This window comes from Pseudochaenichthys georgianus, chromosome 6 (genome assembly GCF_902827115.2).
Source record: "Pseudochaenichthys georgianus chromosome 6, fPseGeo1.2, whole genome shotgun sequence".
Taxonomy (NCBI): Eukaryota; Metazoa; Chordata; class Actinopteri; order Perciformes; family Channichthyidae; genus Pseudochaenichthys; species Pseudochaenichthys georgianus.
In genome coordinates this window covers 3,681,629-3,705,488 of record NC_047508.1, presented here as the reverse complement: position 1 = coordinate 3,705,488, position 23,860 = coordinate 3,681,629, and the positions used below count along the sequence as shown (strand labels likewise).

General features: G+C 39.2%; 1 protein-coding gene across 1 annotated transcript in view; it reads left to right on the top strand.

Moving 5' to 3' along the window:
* The window catches only part of ndrg4 (NDRG family member 4), a 107,222-nt gene that overhangs the window by 61,108 nt on the left and 22,254 nt on the right, over positions 1–23,860 (top strand). The window contains 1 exon segment of the mRNA XM_034085399.2: positions 18,986–19,091. Within this exon segment, the coding sequence (XP_033941290.1) occupies positions 18,986–19,091 (106 nt within the window).

The following is a 23,860-nucleotide window of genomic DNA, read 5'->3' as shown; positions in this document are numbered from 1 at the left end:
CAGAGTTTTCGTACTCAGACCGCTGCAACAATTTCAAGCAGATCTCTGTGATATGCAGTCGCTGTCCGAATATAATGATGGTTTTAATTATTTATTAACAGTCATAAATGTATTTAGAAAAACCTGTGCTCAAACATTAAAGAAAAAGAAGGGTAAGGTTACCAAAAAGCTTTTGATATAGTTTTAACACACAGCGAGATCCCTAAAAAGTCACTAACAGCTGCGGGGAAAGAATTCTTTTAAATAAAGTTTTTCAAAACTTGTTGAAGAAAAAACGGTATACAATATTATATATATATATATATATAACAGCCATTGACATATAGGCATGTATGGTAGAAAGATTTAACCGTACGCTGAAAACTAAAAAGTGGAGGTATTTTACAGCTAAAAACACTCCTAGACCTATGATAGTGTTTTTTATGTATGACAACTCTACAACTGGTAGAAAGTAAAGTACTTTTTCTGAGCAGATTTTCTTTAAGACTGTGACTCTTAACAAACCAACCCCCGAGAGACAGACATACTCATCCACTTTTCAACGTATTTTGTTTTTGTCTTTCTCGCTTTTTTTTCCATTATATTTTTGGAAAAAACTACATAGTAATTGCTAGCAAAAATACAACATGCAACTAATACATTATACAATATTACGACTTTTGGCGATATTTTCAACACAATATACTTGTACCCTTTTTTTTTTTTTTTGTAGGACTTCAAGATATGTTGCATGTCATGCATAAACACGGTGTCATCTTTCTTGAAACTGATGTGCTGTCCGTTTTACAAACAAGTTATGTTTATGCTTCTTCATCCTATGAATGTTCCTCCCCCGTCCCTCTTCACAATAACAATCAAGGTGGATCTGTGAAATGAAACACCTCTTCCCAAAGCGTGACTACCCTATTGAGGGCATGCGTCTAAGGCAGTAGGGTCTAAATCGATGGGCCAGATATACTAACATGCAGAACGTACGGTATGTTTGAAAAAGACTAACCATTTATCCAGTTCAAGCTGTCTTTAAGATGTGACATCGCGCTCTGACTATTTCCCATAAAATCGTGACAAACTATTACTTGTTCTTACATTTGACCTCTTGCTGCTTGGTTGAAAATGATAGATGAAAAATAACTTTTTTAAAAAGAGTCAAACCACAAATGTTTTAAGATTGTTACAAAATGTAAAAAATAAAAAAGGTCTGGAGACAAAATTAATTCAGGTGACTCTGGCTTTATTAGGACAACAAACATATAATACAAATGGGTTAGGGGTTAAATATAACCATAGTGGACTTAATAGTCTAACAAAATACTTTTATCTGAATACATTTGTTCTTTTTAAGAGCACTTTTTGAAATTATTTATTTATTATTTCAGTGGAACAATCCAGTGTTTGTTAACATTAACGCTTTCTTCTCTTTTTCTTGTGTTACTAAGATACTTTTAAACACACTTTGGTGTATGCAACACTTGTTCAGATAAAACAAGGTTTTTTCTTTTCTGATAAACTTACATATTTTAGTTATTTTATGTTACCAAGATACTTTGAGATACACCCTGATGTACACAACACTTAACAAAGGGTATAATATGAAGTAGTTGGTAAGGAAGGGGTTTTTCTTTAAGGGTGCAAAACTTTAGAACAGGGTAAAATATTCATTAATTTGTATTGAATTGAGTTTTCTTTTTTTGATTTTCAACATACTATATGACTTTTACATATTTCTGACGTACTATACTTTTTTTTTTTGACTTTTTTCTGTAGAATCTTGACAAAACTATTACTTGTTCTTAAATGATGACCTATTGCTGGAGATGAGATGAAAAAGCTACAACGCTTAAAGAACTTTTTTCTAAAAAACTCTCAATTGTACACTGACTCCCCCCACTCAACGCAATAAGTCCCACCCCACTCAGCAAATCATCTAAAACGAAGGACCCCATCAAGACGACCGTTGAAAACTAGCCATGGATCTGAGAAAAACCAAGTCTGATGTAGCCTACCCTTATTATCACCAGGATAATGGATATGGGCTTAATGACTGGATGGTACAAAGTAGGGGAGAGGATGTTCCCGAAGAAGAGCTCTCCTCTATATGTAATAGTATTGTAAACGAAACATTTAAAGTGGTCCCGGAATCTTCATTTTTCAGAAACATTCTGTAACATTACCGAAGAAATTACACTTACTCTTTTTCTTGTGTTACCAAGATACTTTTAGATACAGTTTGGTGTCTGAAAACTGAAACTGGGTGAATATAAAGTACTTTATAAGGAATTCGGATTCTTTTAAAGGCAGATTTTGGCTTTTTTCTCTTGCCAAGATACTTTTAGACACACTTTGAGGGATGCAAAACCTTAAAACTAGAAAATGAAGTACAGTCTGATTAGATTTTTTCTTAAAGACTGTTTCTCTAAAATGTAAGTTTGTGATTTTAACAATTTTCCCTGACACTTGGCAGATTTGTGTGTAATTCTCTCACAAAGGAACTGTAAGATACACTTTTTATGTATGCAAAACCTTAAACTTTTTTTTTTTTTTTGAAAATAAAATACTTTGTCTGAATACATTTTCTTTAAAGGCACTTTTTTTTTATTTTAACGCTATTTCAGTGGAAAAATACAGTTTTGTTGACATCAAGGCTTTTTTCTCTTTTCTTGTGTTACTAAGATACTTTTAGACACACTTTGATGTATGCAACACTTGTTCAGTTAAACAATGGGTTTTTTTTTCTGATAAACTTACATATTTTAGTTATTTTATGTTACCAAGATACTTTGAGATACACCCTGATGTACGCAACACTTAACAAAAGGGTATAATATGAAGTACTTGGTAAGGAAGGGGTTTTTCTTTAAGGGTGTAAAACTTTAGAACAGGGTAAAATATTCATTAAATTGTATTGAATTGAGTTTTCTTTTTTGATTTTCAACATACTATTTGTACACAATGACTTTTCCATATTTCTGATAAACTATACTTTTTCCGTAAAATCATGACAAACTATTACTTATTCTTAAATTTCACCTATTGCTGGAGATGAGATGAAAAAGCTACAACGCTTAAAGAACTTTTTTTCTAAAAACTATCAATTCTATAATTGACTCCCCCATTCAACGCAATGAGCCCCACCCTCCACTCAGCAAATCTTCTAAAACGAAGGACCTCACTAAGACGATCGTTGTAAACTAGCCATGGAGCAGAGAAAAGCCAAGACTCCCCCCGCGAGTTGCAGTCAGGAACAGAGTCCACCAGCGACACCACCATGTGGGAAACCCGAATCTTGCAGTACTACTGCTGCTGATGCTACTCCTCGGGTCAAGAAGTCTCGGTTTAGGGACACAGTGAAATCGGAATTGTTTTATATTCTGGAGATGGTGATGTATCGGTACAGAAAATAAATCTGCAAAGAATGCCGACGCAGTAACCCCGACCAGAGGCAACACGATTGTCGGAATGACATGCCCGATTTCTTCTTCAGAAACAATTACAAAGCGTTAATGAAAATACTTTGGCTCGCCGACTTCGTTGCAGTGATTGACCAGAGTCTTATTGAAAAAGGCATTTGCGAGGATAAACTGAGGATAGGACGCGCTTCGGAAGCCTTTCTGCACAAGCTTGTAAAATGCAGATGCCTCAAGGAGAGACTTGAAATATCCATACAGAGTTGGATGGAGAAGAAGAAGAAGAAGACTAACAAACAGCAGTCGGATGGAGAAGAAGCCAGGGACTTGTTCAATGCAGTGACTTTTTTCTTTAAGTAAAATAAAAATGGGAAACTACTATGCAAAACGCTCTGTATATATTTATCATAATGTAGTCCTTACCCGTTTAATAAGTGTGATGATGGGGACGATTGAAAACAGAATGAGTAGTGACCCCCGTGTAAGCAGAATGGCTGAAGTTTGTAAACTAGAAGACATTTTGGATATCGTTCGTTCTGGCAGTACTATTCCGGGTCATTGGGAAATGATTGTAAACGAAACATTTAAAGTGGTCCTGGAATCTTCATTTTCCGAAACATTCTGTAACATTATCTCAGAAATGAAACAAACATCAACAGTGTATCATGTGCTCTCATTGTATGCTCTGTTTGTAGATGTAATGCATCTTTGCGTCGAAAACAGCATAGACGTGAATATTTTGACTGAAGTGAAAAAACTCCATCACGATATCTCCAGTAATATGGGGAATTCTAAGCTGGAGACTGTCCTGGGGATGCTACAATCAGTATAACTATTGATTTTGCGTGTGAAAAAAATAAAAAAGTGGTTTTTTACATCTAAAAACTGTTGTCATCATTTTAGCAAGGGGAGCGTGTCTGATACATGTGTATTACAGTCCTTCTTGTTGTGTTTTTCAGTGTTTTCTGTGTGTCTGTACACACAAAGCACGCGTCATTATCTACTTTTCAGCTTTTATATACAAAGTGTATCTTCAGTAACTTTACCAGAGAATTTAAGCATAAATCTGTCAAATGTTCAAAACAGCCTTGTTTCACTGAAATACCCTCAAAATGACAAACTGCCATTATTACGAAATCTCCTCAAACAGAGTACTTTCTACAGATGAAGCCTTCCCACTCAACGCAATATGTCCCACCCACTCAGCAAATCATATAAAACTAAGGACGACCGTTAAAAACTAGCCATGGATCTGAGAAAAACCAAGTCTGATGTAGCCTGCCCTTATTATCACCAGGATAATGGATATGGGCTTAATGACTGGATGTTACAAAGTAGGGGAGAGGATGTCCCCGAAGAAGAGCTCTCATCTATATCATACCCATGTAAGGTTTTTAGGACAAAAGAGGACCATGATAACATGACATATGAAGAATATCTTTCTTTAAAAGATGGTATTATAGATAACCTTTATAGAAACAGTATATCTCATACCACTCACCAAGATCGCAAACGACAATTAGCAGAAAAGAATAGAAAAAGTAAAGAAAAACGAAGAAAAAGAAAAAGCAACATGAAAAGGAGAAGAAAATTTTAAAGCAAACGCAGAATGCGAATGAAAAGAAAAGGGACCATAGGACGGAAAACTAAAAAGACAAAAAGAAGGAAGGTGAAAAGAAAAAGAAACAAAGTGAAGAAATTTAAACTAGAGGATGGTGTTGTAGAGCCATTACCGGATCATAATAATCTTATAGAACATCTCCCGCTAACCGACTGCTGCGAATGTGTTGAACAAATACCAAAAGCAATGGCAGAACTTTGCTTCAGTATAATGAGAGAAAAAGCGCGATACTGTGGAATTGCCCAAATTGGCGACAGTGCCAGAATATGTATTAAAAGACTGTTGGAGGATCTCTATTCTAGTGTCGGTTGTCATTACAGCGAAGGATACGCCAAAACGTGTGACGACATAGACAAAGCTTTTGAAGACTATTATATGGTACCTGTCCTTACAGCTAAACAAATCCTACGCCAGGTATTCAGGTATAAATAAATAATTTCAAAAAGTGCTCTTAAAAAGAACAAATGTATTCAGATAAAAGTATTTTGTTAGACTATTAAGTCCATTTGTATTATATGTTTGTTGTCCTAATAAAGCCAGAGTCACCTGAATTAATTTTGTCTCGAGACCTTTTTTATTTTTTACATTTTGTAACAATCTTAAAACATTTGTGGTTTGACTCTTTTTAAAAAAGTTCTTTTTCATCTATCATTTTCAACCAAGCAGCAATAGGTCAAATGTAAGAACAAGTAATAGTTTGTCACGATTTTATGGGAAATAGTCAGAGCGCGATGTCACATCTTAAAGACAGCTTGAACTGGATAAATGGTTAGTCTTTTTCAAACATACCGTACGTTCTGCATGTTAGTATATCTGGCCCATCGATTTAGACCCTACTGCCTTAGACGCATGCCCTCAATAGGGTAGTCACGCTTTGGGAAGAGGTGTTTCATTTCACAGATCCACCTTGATTGTTATTGTGAAGAGGGACGGGGGAGGAACATTCATAGGATGAAGAAGCATAAACATAACTTGTTTGTAAAACGGACAGCACATCAGTTTCAAGAAAGATGACACCGTGTTTATGCATGACATGCAACATATCTTGAAGTCCTACAAAAAAAAAAAAAAGGGTACAAGTATATTGTGTTGAAAATATCGCCAAAAGTCGTAATATTGTATAATGTATTAGTTGCATGTTGTATTTTTGCTAGCAATCACTATGTAGTTTTTTCCAAAAATATAATGGAAAAAAAAGCGAGAAAGACAAAAACAAAATACGTTGAAAAGTGGATGAGTATGTCTGTCTCTCGGGGGTTGGTTTGTTAAGAGTCACAGTCTTAAAGAAAATCTGCTCAGAAAAAGTTCTTTACTTTCTACCAGTTGTAGAGTTGTCATACATAAAAAACACTATCATAGGTCTAGGAGTGTTTTTAGCTGTAAAATACCTCCACTTTTTAGTTTTCAGCGTACAGTTAAATCTTTCTACCATACATGCCTATATGTCAATGGCTGTTATATATATATATATATAATATTGTATACCGTTTTTTCTTCAACAAGTTTTGAAAAACTTTATTTAAAAGAATTCTTTCCCCGCAGCTGTTAGTGACTTTTTAGGGATCTCGCTGTGTGTTAAAACTATATCAAAAGCTTTTTGGTAACCTTACCCTTCTTTTTCTTTAATGTTTGAGCACAGGTTTTTCTAAATACATTTATGACTGTTAATAAATAATTAAAACCATCATTATATTCGGACAGCGACTGCATATCACAGAGATCTGCTTGAAATTGTTGCAGCGGTCTGAGTACGAAAACTCTGTTTTCTTACAAAATGCACCAGTGTCGACTTGTACAAATGTATATGGTTTATCCTCTGATAAATATTCTCTGACTTTCTATATATATATATATTTAAGTATATTACCTACCTACCTCCCTCTGTTTACAACATGTTTGTCTCCATAGGGGGTTTATGACTTCTCCATAAGGGGTTTGGGGTTTTCCCCCTCCCTTATCCTCTAGCAAAAAGGCTGACTTTTTAAAATATCTGTTTTTTATATGCTTTACTTTGATTTGGAGCACCCAACGGATGGCTGTAAGTTGTCACCGGTGTCTCGCTGATTAAATTAATATCAAGACGTCTCTTGGCCATTTTCTCTCGACTTGAAAAATATTTAAGAGTGACTAAAGACGATGGCTTTTTATTTAGACAGAGGGAGAGGGTGAGGGGCGGGGAAAGTGTGTGTGTGTGTGTGTGTGTGTGTGTGTGTGTTCCCCCTCCTCCACCATATGTTCTCTCCCCTCATGTCCTGTCATGTCCTGTTTGCAAAAACAGAGAGGTTTAAATATATGTTTTTAAGATGCCTTACTTTTGATTAATTTCATGTTATTTGCAAGTATTTGTAAGTTACATTCGATACTGTATACAGGATTAACCACACAGGAAGTGGTAAGGAGGCGGGACATATATCCTAGGCATATTAATTGATTGAAAACAACGGCATTTTATTTTTCTCATTTTTTAAATTTTAATTTATTTTTTATTTTTATTTTGAAAACCGGAAGCGGGGGCGGGACATCCGCCGGAAGCGGGGGCGGGACATCCGGTTGAACGAGGCGGGACTTCCGGTTTCAAAATAAAAATAAAAAGGCGGGACTTCCGGTCAAATAAGGCGGGACTTCCGGTCGAAAAGGGGCGGGGCGACCTGTCACTTTTTCTGCATACTAATGAGATTGAAGTGGCATTTGTATTACTACTGTCCTCCAATCAAATATCTCTCCTGATTGTTGGCACTTGACAATCACCTTCCCTGAATTTTACTCAGGTGTAACTAAAGTCTGCTTTAAGGGTTGTTTATATTTCACATCATTAATCAGAATTTGTAAAGTAACTACAATAAATGTAGTGCAGTAAAAATACCAGGTTAACCTTAAAGAAAGCCCTCAGGATTATAAAATACCCCATCACCCCAGCCACAAACTGTTCTGTCTGCTGCCGTCTGGCACAACAGCTACATTCTAGGAGAGGATGTGGCTGTTGTGGAGGACTACAGTACCTGGGAGTGCACTTATGGGCTGAACTGGAGGATCAACACTGACGCTGTGTACAAGAAGGGGATGAGCAGACTCTATTTTCTGAGGAAGCTGAGATCCTTCCACGTGTGCAGCAAGATGCTGGAGAGCTTCTAGTCTGTTGTGGCCAGTGCACTCTTCTTTGCTGCGGTCTGCTGGGGGGGGCAGCATCAGAGCCGGTGACACCAGCAGGATCAATAAACTGATCAGGAAAGCTGGGTCTGTCATCGGCATCAAGCTGGACCCCTTTGAAGCTGTGGTGGAGAGGAGGACACTGAACAGGCTGTTGTCCATGATGGATAACCCACCCATCCTCTCCACCTGCAGCTGGACAGTCAACGGAGCTCCTTCTCCAACAGACTGCTGCAGCTCCGCTGTCACAAGGACCGATACAGGAACACATTCCTGCCCACTGCAATAACTCTGTACAATAAATCACCTCTGGCTGGAAGAGAACTCTCTGCTCCATAGTTTCTCTAATACAACATCGCTGTACATTGTACACATATATAATCTGTTCAATATTTGATATTCCATATTCCATTGTCATATATTTTTGAATATGTATATTTGCATATATAATATCTACATGTATGTTTTCTATTTCAACACGTATATTTTCTATTTTCTTTTCTCTTTTCTTTTCTTCTCTATATATTCCAATCACTTGTATCGACTCTTATTGCACTATTTCACTTTTTACTATTTTTGTTTTTGTATTGACTTGCACTATTTTTTCTGTGTATCTGTTTTATTGTGTTGCACTGTTGGAGGAGCCTGTGACCTAAGGGGGGGGGGGGGGGGGGGGGTAGGAGACGTTCGATTCCTGTTTTGAATAGTGTGCCGTCGATGGGTTTCATTCCATTTCAAAATGCTGTTTGCCACTCAGCGTAAACTTCAACATCCAACATCCAATCACAGAGCTTGAGGACAAACCACGGGGTTTGTCAAGCAAAGCACATGGTGTAGTCCCAAATGATAGCTGAGGATTCTGGGTAGTGTAGTGTCTTCGGCCATCCTAAACTGAACAAAGGTTTGTTTCTCCGAATCGAAGGGGAAAATTACAAAAGCATTGTACACAATTTAAACCAATCAATGTTGTGTAATCAACAAGGATAAAAATTCGTAACCGTTTTATAGAATAAAAACTCACTGCAGGATGTGGTAGAAATGCGTGTGTGCACCACGACAAAGGAGACTCATTCACTTTACATTGGGGTTGTTTGCGTGGTGCAGACACGTAAATGTAACAAAGTTCGTGACACCACCACGCAATGCGGTGTTAAGGAGTCGTGGTGGAGTCACGCATTCTGGTGAGATCAGGTTGTTAATCACCATTCGAACTATGTCCAAAATATGCCATTTATTTATGTATATTGTTGTGGGAATGGAAAGATAAATGGAAGAAGGCGGATATATCCATTTAACATACAGTATGTATGTTTATTATAACATTTTTCTGCGTGTCAAAATGAAAGACAACCCACACACCTATCAATCATCAAACCGTGGGGTCTTAATTCATTACGTGTTGATTTCTATCAACGGGGAGTACTTCAGGAAAGTCGACAGAGGGGGGGGGGGCTGCTAGTGGAGTACTTCGTGACCACAGAGTGTGAACGTTGTGATCAGCTGTTTTAGCGCAGTTCTCCAGTGAAGGGGGGGGGAGTCTCCCTCCGCAGCCGGTTGGCGTAGTTTGGCACAAGTCCGTTGTACAGACCGACGTTAACAGCAGCCCTGTCTGTGCACACGGAGACTGACTCTGTCGTCCGGTGATCTAACCGCCTTCTGGAAAAGCTTCACAAGTACGTCGGTACGCAAATGCGCTTTGTGACACAAGTGACGGTACGCATTTCAGATTACGCACATAACCTGCGTACCAGTTATGTGCACCCCTGTACCAGAGCCATATTATTACTATGATATGGCTCTGCCCTGTACTACAGCAAAAGTATTCTCCGTCGGGACTTCCTGCAACAACACCACGCCGTTATCAAAGATGTTCTATTGGGAAGACGATCACTACGTGACAAAAGTTTTCAAAACCGTGGCTACTGAAATCAATCTTACTAACTGCTGTCTGTGCAATTCTCGGCGCGAGTTGGCAGACTTTATTTTGCTTACTTTAACATCATTTTTCATGGTGGGGCTAAGCCATTTCTTGGTATGGGTGTAGCCCATAGATATATATAAACACTAGATGGCTCACACGCGCTGCTGGCCAATGGAGACCGACGTTGCCACTTGGCCGCCATCTCGCTACAGGCAGTGCTCTCATTCATAACATTATGGTTTACTATTTAAATAACCATAGCTTGCTCAATTTTTAACCGATTTTCAAACGGTTTGGTTTTTTATAAACATCAAAGATGTAGTTATGATACTGCATACTTATAATCATGGACTTTCATATGAAAATAACATTAATCAGATAGGTATTTATATTAAATATTTGCCGGTGTATATATTTCCATTTATTTTATTATATTGTCAATATTTAAAATAAATTATAAAATTAAAATACATTTATATTTTATATATAAAAATCGGTCTCATGTTACCACTCTGTAAACCAAGAGTTGTTAATTGAGCAATGCCTTAGCTTGAAGAACAGGGACACAACTAATGACAATAGCATATGTTGGTATATTTATTTATATTCACACCTTTATCAGAAGAACCAAACCAACATAAAATGTGCTCACAGACAGGCCAGTTCTGTCTAATTTATCACAATTATTTTTGACATGAGATCTTCATATCATCCTAGTTTTGTATTTAGTTTCTAGATTTGTAAACAAATCCAGAACCTTTGAAATATGTTATTGAAAAAAGACCAAGAATAATATAAACTGTACCATATGTCCTTCTGTAGTCCATTTGTGGTTTGTCTTGACTCACCCCGGCTGATATATCACAAAATCCACTGTTTAAATTGTTCCCTATATTGCCCCTATGCCCCTGTAAGGTGTCCTTGGGTGTTATGAAAGGCGGCCCCCCAACATAAATGTATTATTATTATTAAGAAGAACAACTTGGTGTGGTGTGGAGGGGATGTAGGAAGCAGGAGCAGGTGGGGAGAGATGGGGCTTCAAGGTTCAAGGTTATTTGTTTTAAATGTGTCTTGCACACAATAAAATAAAATACAGTATACCACAAAACCAATAAGACACACAGTGACACATGGCACACTAACAATCAATCATCGTCCAGCCTCAGCTTTGGTATTCTTTCACAACCATGTTATGGGTTTATTAGACTGAGCAAACATAAACATATGTGGTGATCCCACGGGTTCTTGTTTGCAGACAGCGGCGATTGGAGCATCCGTAGGCTGCACAAAAGTCCGGCATAGTCAGGTACTTCTGTAAACACAAAGCCAGCAAATTCCTGTATCATAATGCAAGATGTTTTTAACAAGCCAAACCACTTGGAAGAAATCATGTGTAACTTAAGTTGTGTTGAAAAGAAAGAGCAGTTCTGCCTCTCCCACTGGTGTAAAGTTGCTGGGTGAACTTTGTAATACTAGGTCTCACTGACAGCCTCTTGTTATTAGCCAGCTAATAAATACAACCACATACACAAAGAAAAGCTGCAATTTCAACATGTCCAAGCATCCTGTATCATAGCCATGCTAATAATGTTTATAATAAACCAAACCGTTTGTAAATCAGTCAAGATTTCAGCGAGTTAAGAGTATTTTTGTGCAGATCACTCACCTTACAACAGCTACCATAACGCGAATCAGAGTAACTGTTGACTGTAGCAAGATGGCGGCCAGTCAGCTACGCTGGAAAATCTCCCATGAGCCATCTAGTGTTTATATATATCTATGGTGTAGCCTACCCCAGCCATACCCTGGCGCTGCCACTGGTGGCACGTATGGGGCGGGCCATTCTGCACATGCGTTAAATGCGTAAAATATTTTAACGCAATTAATTCAAAAAATTAATTACCGCCGTTAACGCGATAATTTTGACAGCACTAATATATATATATATATATATATATATATAATTAAGTCATTACTTGAGTAAATGTACTTGGTTACATCCCACCTCTGATTACATGTCATTGAGCTGACACATTTTTGTTTGTGTGAAGTTACTTAGTTTAAGATTGAGATTGAGATTAAAATGAACCTTTATTGATCCCCCTAGGGGAAATACAATTTCAGTCATACACTTCAATATCATGGGCTTTCATCCGGGGGTTATTTGGGGTTAGGTATCTTGCTAAAGGACACTTGATTACAACGACTGAGGATCGAATCACTGACCCTCCGATTGGTCGACTCCCATTCACCCCCTGAGCCACAGCCACATCAGTTTTTAATTCTTTAATATAAACACTTGGAACCAAATAATGAACCTTCTACGCAGACAGAGCCAAATGCCATGGTTTGGCCGTGAGAACGAATCAAAATCCGAGTTATTTTCCTATTCTTGCCTGTCATGCATCACTGTGGAAACATCCAATTCATTTCTGTTTTAATATGTTTTAACTGTTTAATTATAGTTCTTTGAGGCAAAACTTTAAAAAAAGGAAGTAACACATCCGTTTTGTTTGGAACTGTGTTATAATAAGAAGGATAACATCAATATATCAGCTGACACCAACATGTTTGTTTTATCTTGCTAAAAACGGACAACATGTCTAAAATAAGGCTTGAAGTAGGATAACATACTATGAGTATATAGTCACCCAAATGCAATTTCAATAGAGGTTCAATAAAGTGGATTGTATACAGCTATGCTTTTTCAATGCAGCACTGTCCCACAGTTTGGTATGTTTTACAATGCAAATAAGCAGTTCAATGTTTGATCAAAGCTAAAGAAAACGTAGAAAATGGTGCGACAAGGATGTGTGTTGATTTACGACACCACAGACACACAAATCGCTGTGATTCCATTTAAATGAATGGATTTTGCAACAAGATGTCACGGTGACTTAAGGATGCATTAGCTAGTGTAATGTGCATGCATGTAACTTCTGATGAGCTGCTTGAACAACACATCCTCACTCCCAGGTCGGCCTATGTTGACGTTATGTCAAGTCCCCTGCCGGCTTTTTCCAACGCAAGGGGGGGGGGCCTTAGCGTCCATTTTCAACGCGAGGGGGGGGGGCCTTAGCGTCCATTTTCAACGCAAGGGGGGGGCCCTTAGCGTCCATTTTCAGCTTTCCGGGATGTCCATGTGCTTCTATGGACGCTCATGGAAGCACGGCATTCGTTTGTGTCAACTGCCCTTAAAGGCAATGAAGACACTACACTACCCAGAATCCCCAGCTATCGTTTGGACTACACCATGTGCTCTGTTTGACAAACCCCGTGATAGTCCTCAAGCTCTGTGATTGGAGAGTGTGCTCCGAGGGTTACCGAGCCTCGAACAGCACTTGAAATGGGATGGAACCACGGCAGACTGTTCAAAACTGGATTTGAACGGGTCCACCGCGTCCCCCCCCCTCCCCCACCCCGTCCCCAGAACTACACATGCTGGCTATTCTGTTTCGCAACATGTTCTCTATGGCACGTCTCTACTGGGAGTTGTAGTTTTAAAAGACGTTTTCGTATTTCCCATAATAAGAAGTTGCCAGTATTAAACTGTGTACATCCCTGGAGGTTTAGGGGACAGGAAACACTCACATTTAAAACATATAATTAATAAATGGGTGGAAATTGCTGGTGCCCATAATGGGCAGTATTAATATATATACCCACACGCCAGCTAAGGTCAGAAGAGCTTTATTTAACAGCTGGACTTATGTTTGTGACCCCTCCTGTTGTTAATTGATAACATTACATTACATTACATTAATTGATAAGCCTGAAACATGCACTTGTCAAGGTTCAGAGGCACATTTTGCAAATGGCAGTAGCCATCGATCAGCTTAAGATAAGATATACTTTATTGATCCCAAGTTAGAACATTTGCGTTACATCAGCATGTGTAACAGTTAAATATGCAGTGGTGTTTATTTGAAAATCATTTAGTATAATCACACAAATTCTGTGTTTTATATTTAACAATTCTGTGTTCTTTATTTATTGATTGTTCAATACCTGACAAGGCCGGAGATGAAATATCTGCATACATCATAAGAGTATAATACATTATGTATAATATCAGTTAAAATAAGTGCTTCAACATAGTTAACATTGCTGGAGGTATGCACACATATTGATAGATGTCTTGTAATGCACTGTTGAGGAACCTGCGACCCAAGTTTTTCATTCAGTGCAGAACTACACCATAGTTGTGTAGGCCTATAAGATATGTCAATAAACCTTAGAACATCTTGAAATCTTGAACGGGATGTGCAAAATAGTCATTATATACAGTCTTTAATTAACTATTAGTAGAGAATAACGAGTAATGAATATACTTTATAGGGATCCTATTAATATCTAATAATAAAAATAATGAAATTCAATAACATGCTTTAACCACCAGGTGTCTCTTTATATCATCTGTGCACCTTTATGGTGTAAATACAGCCTATCTACCAATTGGATCAAATATAAAAGTGAGCCGAATTAGTGTTGATACGGCAAGGAGACGTATTGTGTGAAAAGAAATGTAAGATGTTGTTCAATGGCTGATATATTTATGATCCACGTCACGTTTTCAGTTCCTCATGTTTGTCTTCTCATCAGGGCTATAAATACAGAACTACGGCAGATATGTAATATTTAATGCAGCCGAACCGTGTATTACAATGCCTTTATGTGATGACTTTCAAAGAGAAAAGCAAGCACACTCGGAATAAGGTATTATTTTCTTTTCTTTAAATGTTTTCGGTCTGTTTCCGGTATTTGTTAATGACGATGTGCTGTGAGATGTGAGACTGGAATTGCACAGGGGGAAATAACGTATCTTTAGATGCGGATTTTGTTAACTAATATGTTTGCGCTGTGGACCAACACTATACATTGACGGGGAAGGGGGTAGCAATAAAGATAACACCATTAAACAGTTACACAACATAACAGAAATAATATCGATAGCAGCGTCCCTAGCAACCACCTTGGTAACAATGAAAACGTTGGACGCAATTTCCTGAAGTAATCTTCGTAATAACTAGCAAACTAAAGATCATGTACATCCACTGCACACATAATCTGAAATAACAACTCATATTTCTCGCATCAAATGACATCAAAACGCATTTTAATGGCCAAACTAACTTTAAAATAGGCATTTTACACCCAGAATAAAACGAAGTTCGGCCATGTTTTCTTTTTCTGCAGGGAGAAATGATAGCTGGGGATTCTGGGTAGTGTAGTGTCTTCTGCCATCATTTACTCCGAAAAAAGATTTGTTTCTCCGAATCGAAGGGGAAAAATACAAAAGCATTGCACACAATTTAAACCAATCAATGTTGTGTAATTAACAAGGATAATCTGGTGTTTTTTAGTCGATGAGTAGTGCAGATATCACTGTAAAATCAATCGTCAGTAAGGGGAATATTTACTTCCAGGTGTACAATTCTCCGCTATCCAATGAGAATGGACGCTCACATTGCAGTCGACACAAATGAATGCCGTGCTTCCATGAGCGTCCATAGAAGCACATGGACATCCCGGAAAGCTGAAAATGGACGCTAAGGCCCCCCCCCTTGCGTTGAAAATGGACGCTAAGGCCCCCCCCCTTGCGTTGAAAATGGACGCTAAGGCCCCCCCCCTTGCGTTGAAAATGGACGCTAAGGCCCCCCCCCTTGCGTTGGAAAAAGCCGGCAGGGGACTTGACATAACGTCAACATAGGCCGACCTGGGAGTGAGGATGTGTTGGCTTGAACAACACAGTGTGACGCAGCTCAATAGATTTTAAGAAATGTAGCAACACTCAAGGCGAGATGATTCTCCTCTGTGTTTGTTACTGCATCACATTCCGTATCCAGGCCAACTTGCAGTCTAACATTGAGTTCTCAAAAAAATTGTTTACAAAAAAGATTTGACCTCGTTCTGAATAACTCACGATCAGAAGCTGTTTCTGAAACAAAGCACTGAGAAAAACAGAGACAGTGAAGCAGAAACAATCTAAAATAGAGCAGTGGTGCTGAGGAGAGAGTGGCTCCTGACTGACACGGCAGCCGACCAATCGTGTGCAAGGGAGGCAGCACTCTGAGCCAATCATCTGCAGCCTGCCCCGCACCCTCTCTCTGTGCCTATAGTGAGAGGGGAAGGGGGTGGGCAGCAGCTTAAGAGTCTGGGTGGGAGCAGCGTGGAGCACACAAAGACTCTGCAGCACCACATCCACCCTCCGCCTCCAGCCCAGGACCTAGTCCCTTAACCAGGAGAGGCCTGGCTGCTCACCTGCTCCCTGCTTCCTCCTCTTCCTCTTCGTCAGCAGAGCCAGCAACTGTGGAGCCATGCCTGAGTGCTGGGACGGGGTGAGTGGAAGGGCGGAGTGTATGTGGGATTGCTTCATGTGTGTGTCACATTGTCAGAATACATTGTGCATGCATTTCTTGTAATGCATGTGCCGTCAAATGGTACATGTGTTGTATTTCTTGGCAAAAATGAATAAATAGCAAATCATTTTTAGCTGGCAGTCAAAAAAAGATGTTTCAATGATACATGGGACTATCTCATGTTCTGCTATGGGACGAAGAACGTGCAGCATCAGCATCAAAAGGTCCTTCTGTGAGTGTGGCCCACTGACACACATACACTCGCAGACACACATGCTGAGCAATGCAATGGTTACACACATCACCATGAGTGTGCGTCTGGTGTGTGTGTGTGGGTCTGTGTGTGTTGGTGTGTAGAGGACATGTTAAACCTTCTGCAGTACCATGCATTTGGGCAACCTTGGAACGAATGAGTAACACGTGTGTGTTAATGTGTGTGTGGAAAGAAGGAAACGAGCACGGGGCTTTGTGCTGGAAGATCACCATCAAGTAAATAACCACGTTGCCGTGGAGCATCAACACTGCTTTGTCCTATTGGACAGCTGAGAGTCCTCTCAGTGTTTCCCGCTGGATGTCTGAAGGTCACCATGCCGCGGTGGAACGTCTCGAGTCCAGGCGCACTGTGAACAAAGCCCTGGTGCAGTCACGGCCTCATTAAAAGCGGATTGCAGATAACTCTGATGGAGAGATAATCTGTCTGGATTAACGCATAACTGCTGGCTGCGTGACTCTGTGCTGCCGCGGAGATTATTCCGTTTTTTGGCAGTTGGCACACTTTGTTTCTGTGCTGTGAATCACTGGGAGTCATGTCATGTGTGAACGCTTTCTGTTAGAAATAGCAGAGGCTGTTAAGAGATGCTGCAGGTCGACAGAGGATCATCAGACGACTGTTGCTGTGTCTGCAGGGTGCAAGGTGTGGACATGTGCTGAGAGGAGGACATCATGATCCACCTGGTCTCTGGTTATCTGGTTCATTTGAGTAGTGACAGCAGTGGCATCGTTTTACCGTCAAAACCAGGCATAACAACACCAAAACAAGATTGTGTGTGTGTGTGTGTGTGTGTGTGTGTGTGTGTGTGTGTGTGTGTGTGTGTGTGTGTGTGTGTGTGTGTGTGTGTGTGTGTGTGTGTGTGTGTGTGTGTGTGTGTGTGTGTTGCGCAGCTCATTTGAACACATGTCTCGTACCACCATTTTGAGTGTTCTGGCTCTGACCATCTCGTGCTGACAAAATGTGGGTCATGAGCGGTTTGGAAACGCGACAAGCCAAATATTTGGAGCCTCTATAAACCTTTAGAGATCTTTACTTTCATTATTTTGCAAAACTGTATTGCAAAAACAAAATGACTGCATCACTTGCATTCGGTTGTTTATCATGTGGATGTTGTAGCTGTAAGCAGGACGTTGTTATCATTGTTTTGCTATAAAAGGCAAACTCCTTAATGAATAAGTATATTCAAACATCCATACTATATGAATATAATTATATTTGGATATAAACCTGCCAAGCTCCAAATGCCTCAAACAGAAGAATCATTCTATGTTAAGAAGATAAGGTCTCTTTTCTATTTTCTATTTATTTTCTGCCCATTGCCTGGTCAAGTTAGATGCTGCGTATCACAGCGCACTGAGATTTGTGACAAACTGTAAAGCATTAACCCATCACTGTACCCTGTATGCAAGGGCTGGTTTGCTTTCACTAACTGTACGGAGGCTCAGTCACTGGTACATTTTTATATACAAAGCCATGTTAGGGAAACTTCCATCTTATATCTGCTCCCTGATCTCTCGGAGAATTGTAAGTGGCTCCTGTCTGAGATCGCATGCTGTGGTTTTATTAAATGTGCCAACTGCTAGGACTGTCTTAGGGAAGACAGCTTTTAGATGCGCAGCTCCTCTGTCTTGGAATAGTCTGCAAATTAAATGGAAACTGAACAATCTGGTGCCACTAAATGTTTTTAAAGCTCGGTTGGATGCTAGTCAATCGGAAGCTATTGGTACCTGCTTATGTGGATAATTATGTAAATGATGCTGGATGATGTCCTTTTGTTGTTCTGTTTATGTTTTTATGTTTCATGTGGAACTACTTGAGCAGGTCTCCCTTGGAAAAGAGATCAATGATCTCAATGGGATTTATCTGTATAAATAAAGGTTTGAAATGAAATGAAATTTAAATTGTTGTATTGTTCCCTTCGCTTTTTGGCACCAAAACGGCTTTATCTAATATTTGCTTTATTTTCTGCAATATACCTTTATAGTTTACAGTCTTTGTAATCAACTATTGTGAAGTATAGCTATTGCTAGTCAATCCACATCCAATCATTTACTCTACTCCAATGTGCACTTAATTGAAAAGGAGCGTTTGAGAAAAGTTATTACAGTAATAACTTTCTTACAATGCACAGACAGACTGAAGCGTCACGATGTGAAACACCAGAGACTGAGGATCAGGATGCAGGTGCAAATGTTCTCACTTACAGCTGACAGTGTGTGAACACCAGGTGAGTGACAGTGTGTGTGTGTGTGTGTTTCACAGGAACATGATGTTGAGACTCCTTATGGGATGCTGCACGTGGTGATCCGCGGCGCGCCCAAAGGAAACAAGCCTGCCATCCTCACCTACCACGATGTGGGGCTGAACCGTGAGTATCAATGCCGAGTGTGTGTGAGGTTAGGTGTTTCTACACTTATCACAAGTGATAATTGGACTCCATTCCTGCCTGCGCTCTGCTTGCGTACACACACTTTAAGTTTCTGCCAAATATCTGGAAATGATGGAAAACATTTAGCCTGCGGGAAGTATTTAATAAGCTTATACAAAAGGTATTTCCTGCAATGATATCCGTATGTTTTTCATCATAAAAACAGGATATGGTCCATACTGTAAGTCTAACATCTGACTGTCATGATGTTCATGTTATTCTACCACCTTACAGCATGCTCTATATGCCAGATCTCAACAGGGGTATTGGTCAATAACTGAAGGGAAGGATAGTATATGAGCCTCTGACAGATAGCGAGGAAGAAGCAATGAGAGAAAGCCTATCAGGGGGGTTTTCATGAAGTACACTGAAAAAAACGTTCTTTTCACTATCTCTGTAAAATGACTTTGAGCACCTGTAAAAGCGCTTACAAAATAAATCTATTATTATTATTATTATTATTATTATTAAACTTTGACTTTAATTCGACTTCATATTTTTGCTTTCAACTAACCTAATACAGTTATGTGAAATCTGCTGACATAATACATTTAATTAAAGTCAGCGTTTCAGTTTTGTCAGTGTGTGTACGCCGACAGAAACGTAAAAAGTGGAAGGGATGATGAGGCAAATGAAAGGGTGTGCGAGAGGCAGCAACAAAATGAAGGTCAACACCCCCCCCCATGCTGCGGAGGGAGGCTGGCAGGGTGGAGGTGAAACAGGGAGGGGGACCTGGAGGAGAGTGTGTCATGTGTGTGTATTTGTGCATTATTGATCAGCTATTGCATTAAAATAATTATCAAACAACACAGGGTAATGCAAACTGAAAGCACAGCAATAAAAGAGAAATGCCATAAACGGGATTTGAACACACACTGTAAAATAGATGGAAGATAAATAAGGAAGGAAGGAAGCAGGAGAGCAGGGGGTGGAAAGGGTATTACTCAGATCCTTTATTGAGGTAAAAGTACAATTAATATGGTCTTAAAATACTCCATGACAAGCAAAAGTCCTGATTTCAATGTTTTACTGAAGTAAAAGTATAAAAGTATTAGCATCAATAAGTAAAAGTACTCATTACACTGAAACAACTGAAACGTTGACTTGAATTAAATGTATTTGTCAACACATTTCACATAACTGTATCAGGTTAGTTAAAAGCAAGCATATTAAGTTGAACCTAATATTTGTGAGTCTGTTTTTGAAAATCAAACATTAAGAAAAATTGGTAGATTCTGCCTTTTAAAAGGACTCCTACTCAACAGATGGCTCAGCGTCCTGCCAGATGAACACTCTTTCATCACATCGCTGTTTATGAGTAGATACAAGCTCACAAACACTCACCTTCTCCACCTCCTTTACTCCTCCTCTCTGACCAAGCTGTCATCATAATTGATTGGTTGAATTAGCAGTCAGAGCCTGAGGAGGAAACACTGTTTCTGCGAGGCTTCTGCCGGTCTGACACACGTGAGCTGAAGTGGGCCGAATCCAGAGTGAGGCATGAACACACATGTTCAGAGTGCACTGTTTCTACACTGGATCGGGAAATAGAGGTCACTCTCAAAATATTATTTTTTCCATTTTTATTTTTGAAAAACAGGATAAGATTAAAACAGGAGGTAAGGTCTGTGCATTGACAAAGTCAGAAATAATACATTTTATTATTATTGATATTTCTGTGCAGAACCAACAGCTTTTAACCTGTTAAGCCCGAAGGTCCCCGCCGGCGGGGACCCTGATTTTTTTTATACACACTCACACAAATATTTTTTATATTTTTTTAAGAATCTTTTTTTTTATTTACATTTTTAAATTTTTTTTTTTTTAATGGAATGAATACCTATAGTGACTATTCAATGTAATACAATGATTTTTATAGTCTGGTATCTGAAAAAGGTCAAATGGCACTGATGGGCCCAAATGGGCCCAAATGTGCCCAAAGCTTATTCCGCCTGGACTTTATTTTCATAAACCTCTCTAAAAAGGTCAAATGTCACTTGTTTTGCCTCAATCTTGATACAGGGTACTTATTATATGTTATAATTTGGATTCCTAAAGCTTTTAGGCTACTAACCCATCATTCAAGGTTGGTCTTCACTATAAGTAATGGGTTTTCTTTAGGCGGAGACAGGAATTTACATTTTTTTGCTATGTTCCATCTGAATTTACTCTAACACAGAAACATCTATATTGATTCTGACACTTCTACATCCAACTCACAGATGTAACCTTGCTTTGATAACAAAAAATATTCATATAAACCTTTTAGAAGTGAAGTTACAGTCATTTGTTCTGGGAATGTCATTTTCGAGCCTGAAACCTGAAAAACAGGCTCGGGGTTTAACAGGGGGTTAAAGTTGCACGGTGAACATTTACTGAAAACAGGTGTTGCGCTTGGTTGTGGCCAAATGGCTCCACAGCACTACCATGAAACAGGAAGTTGATTCAACTTGAGATTACATTTTCACCAATGCTCCAAACTTCATAACTTCATTTAAAAAATGTCCCAAATTGGGATCAATAAAGTACCATCTTATCGTATCTTATACTTGATGAGAGTCCCAACCTGAAGGCTTTTACTGGTCAATATTAAGTCATAGTCATAACACCACTGACAACAGGAAATCAATCCAATGTGAAAAACGATACCCGATTTACATACAAATCCCAATGTGTGGTCGACACATGAGCGACACAGGAAGTGATGCAAGATGTTCAAAATGTGCTTTCCACGGTCACAGCTGTCACTACCCGATCTGCAGCTCTGCCCGATCTGCAGTGCGCTTGTGCGAGATGGTCTGCCATATTGGACACCGCTGCCGCTCGGTACAGAACTCATCTGTCCTTCCTCCTCATCCTGGCCTACAGGTTTAAAATAACCTGGAAGCTTCGTCATGTTTTTTAATAGCTGCTGGTCTCGAAAGTCCTTTTCCCTCAACAATTTCCTTTTCCGAGCGCCACTCTCAAACTTTTTCTCCTAAACAACCTTCATCTGTCACTCAATCACTCACATGTGAAACATATTCTCATTCTGATTGGCTGTTAAGTGGTGCCCACTGACTGTTTCGGAGTCATCATGTTTGAGTCTCTGGAATCCATCGATCTGATTGATTAGCGGAGCAAATGATCAAAATACTAGGAAGGAAGATATTTTCGTTTGGATTACAGGTCTGGGGGAAGCTCGCGAGTGTGTGTGTGTGTTTGTGTATTTTTGAGTTTGTGTGTATTGTGTTTGTTTCCCGGGGAAAACCCTCACGAGAAACACCGTCTGTTGTTATGCCTGCTGTGACGTCAAGTTACTCCGTTCTCCGCTTGTAATTATGCCGTTACAAGCTTCAACGTTGTATTTATCATCTGAATTTGCTGAAACAAGTGTAATATTCTGAAAGCCAAGACTTTGTTTATTTGAAATCAGATGAAAATAAACTGTAACGGACCCTGCCGTGTTATCTATGATTACTATACGCCTTACATTAATAATTTCAGCCGAGGGAGGGGAAGCGGTGCTGTGGGAGAGCAGAGTGGCGGCGAGTGAGAGCTGTCTTCTTCCCTTTACAACAGTGTTTCTCAAACTTTTTCATACCAAGGACCACTTAACCAATTAAAAAACACTCGCGGACCACCTAACTCCACAAATATCCAAACACATCGTTTTTCTAGAACAGATTACAAATCGCCTGAAAATGGTACAAACAAGTGGCAACATGTGTGATGAAGGTGTTGCGCTGGGCTATATCATGCAATTGAAAGTGGGTTCATTGAAACTTAAGCTCGCTCCATTGTGGAGATATTGCCGCGAGAGTGCGGAAAACTTAAATAGATTAATTTATTTCAAATGTGAAATGTTACCAATATACTCAGGGACCACTAGGGGGCGCTCACGGACCACCAGTGGTCCGCGGACCACACTTTGAGAAGCACTGCTTTACAAGCTTCAAAAATGTATTAATCGTGTGATTTTGGAAATAAAAGTTTCATATTCTGAAAGCCAAGACTTTGTTTATTTACATTTTTTTAAAACACCCGAAATAAAAAAAAAATTGGCTCATGATAGGCCCCCGATCTCCGTAGGCCCCTGGGCTTCAACCCAGGTCAGCCCGTGCATTAAGGCGGCTCTGCAAGTGGTGCTGCTCTGTAAATCTATGCTATCATCTCTACTATTGGCTAACGTTAGCGGTTATTATCCCAGTTTGAATTGTTGGGTCCAATCAAGATTACAAATGTTACCGTATCAGTAAAGCATTTGAGCTTTACTGATTTGGCCCGGGTCAGAGCCATCACAATGCTAACTGTTGACTCTTTGTCTTATGTAGCTTACTAGCTAACACGATACCACATTTAAATAAAAAAACATTTGTAGATAGAATGTAGATTTAATTCACATTTGACTGAGGTTAGCAGTTCCCCCTGCTTCCAGTCTTTTAGCTAAGCTGTATAGGCAAAAGGACCAGAACCTCCTCATGTACTGGAACAACAGGTATGCAATGATAGTTTGTTAGATAAGTAGTGTTTGATTAACCAGAATATTTCTTCCCTTAAGGCAGACAGACTGTCCACAATGGCAGTAGTTCATTCATAGACATAAACATTTGCTACAATAACATAGGACCAGAACGTCATTAAGGACAGATCTTAAATATTTTATATACGTATTTACATTCTTCATAAACAGTTCCAAAAAAGGCGGGTATTTTACAAATAGTGGCTTT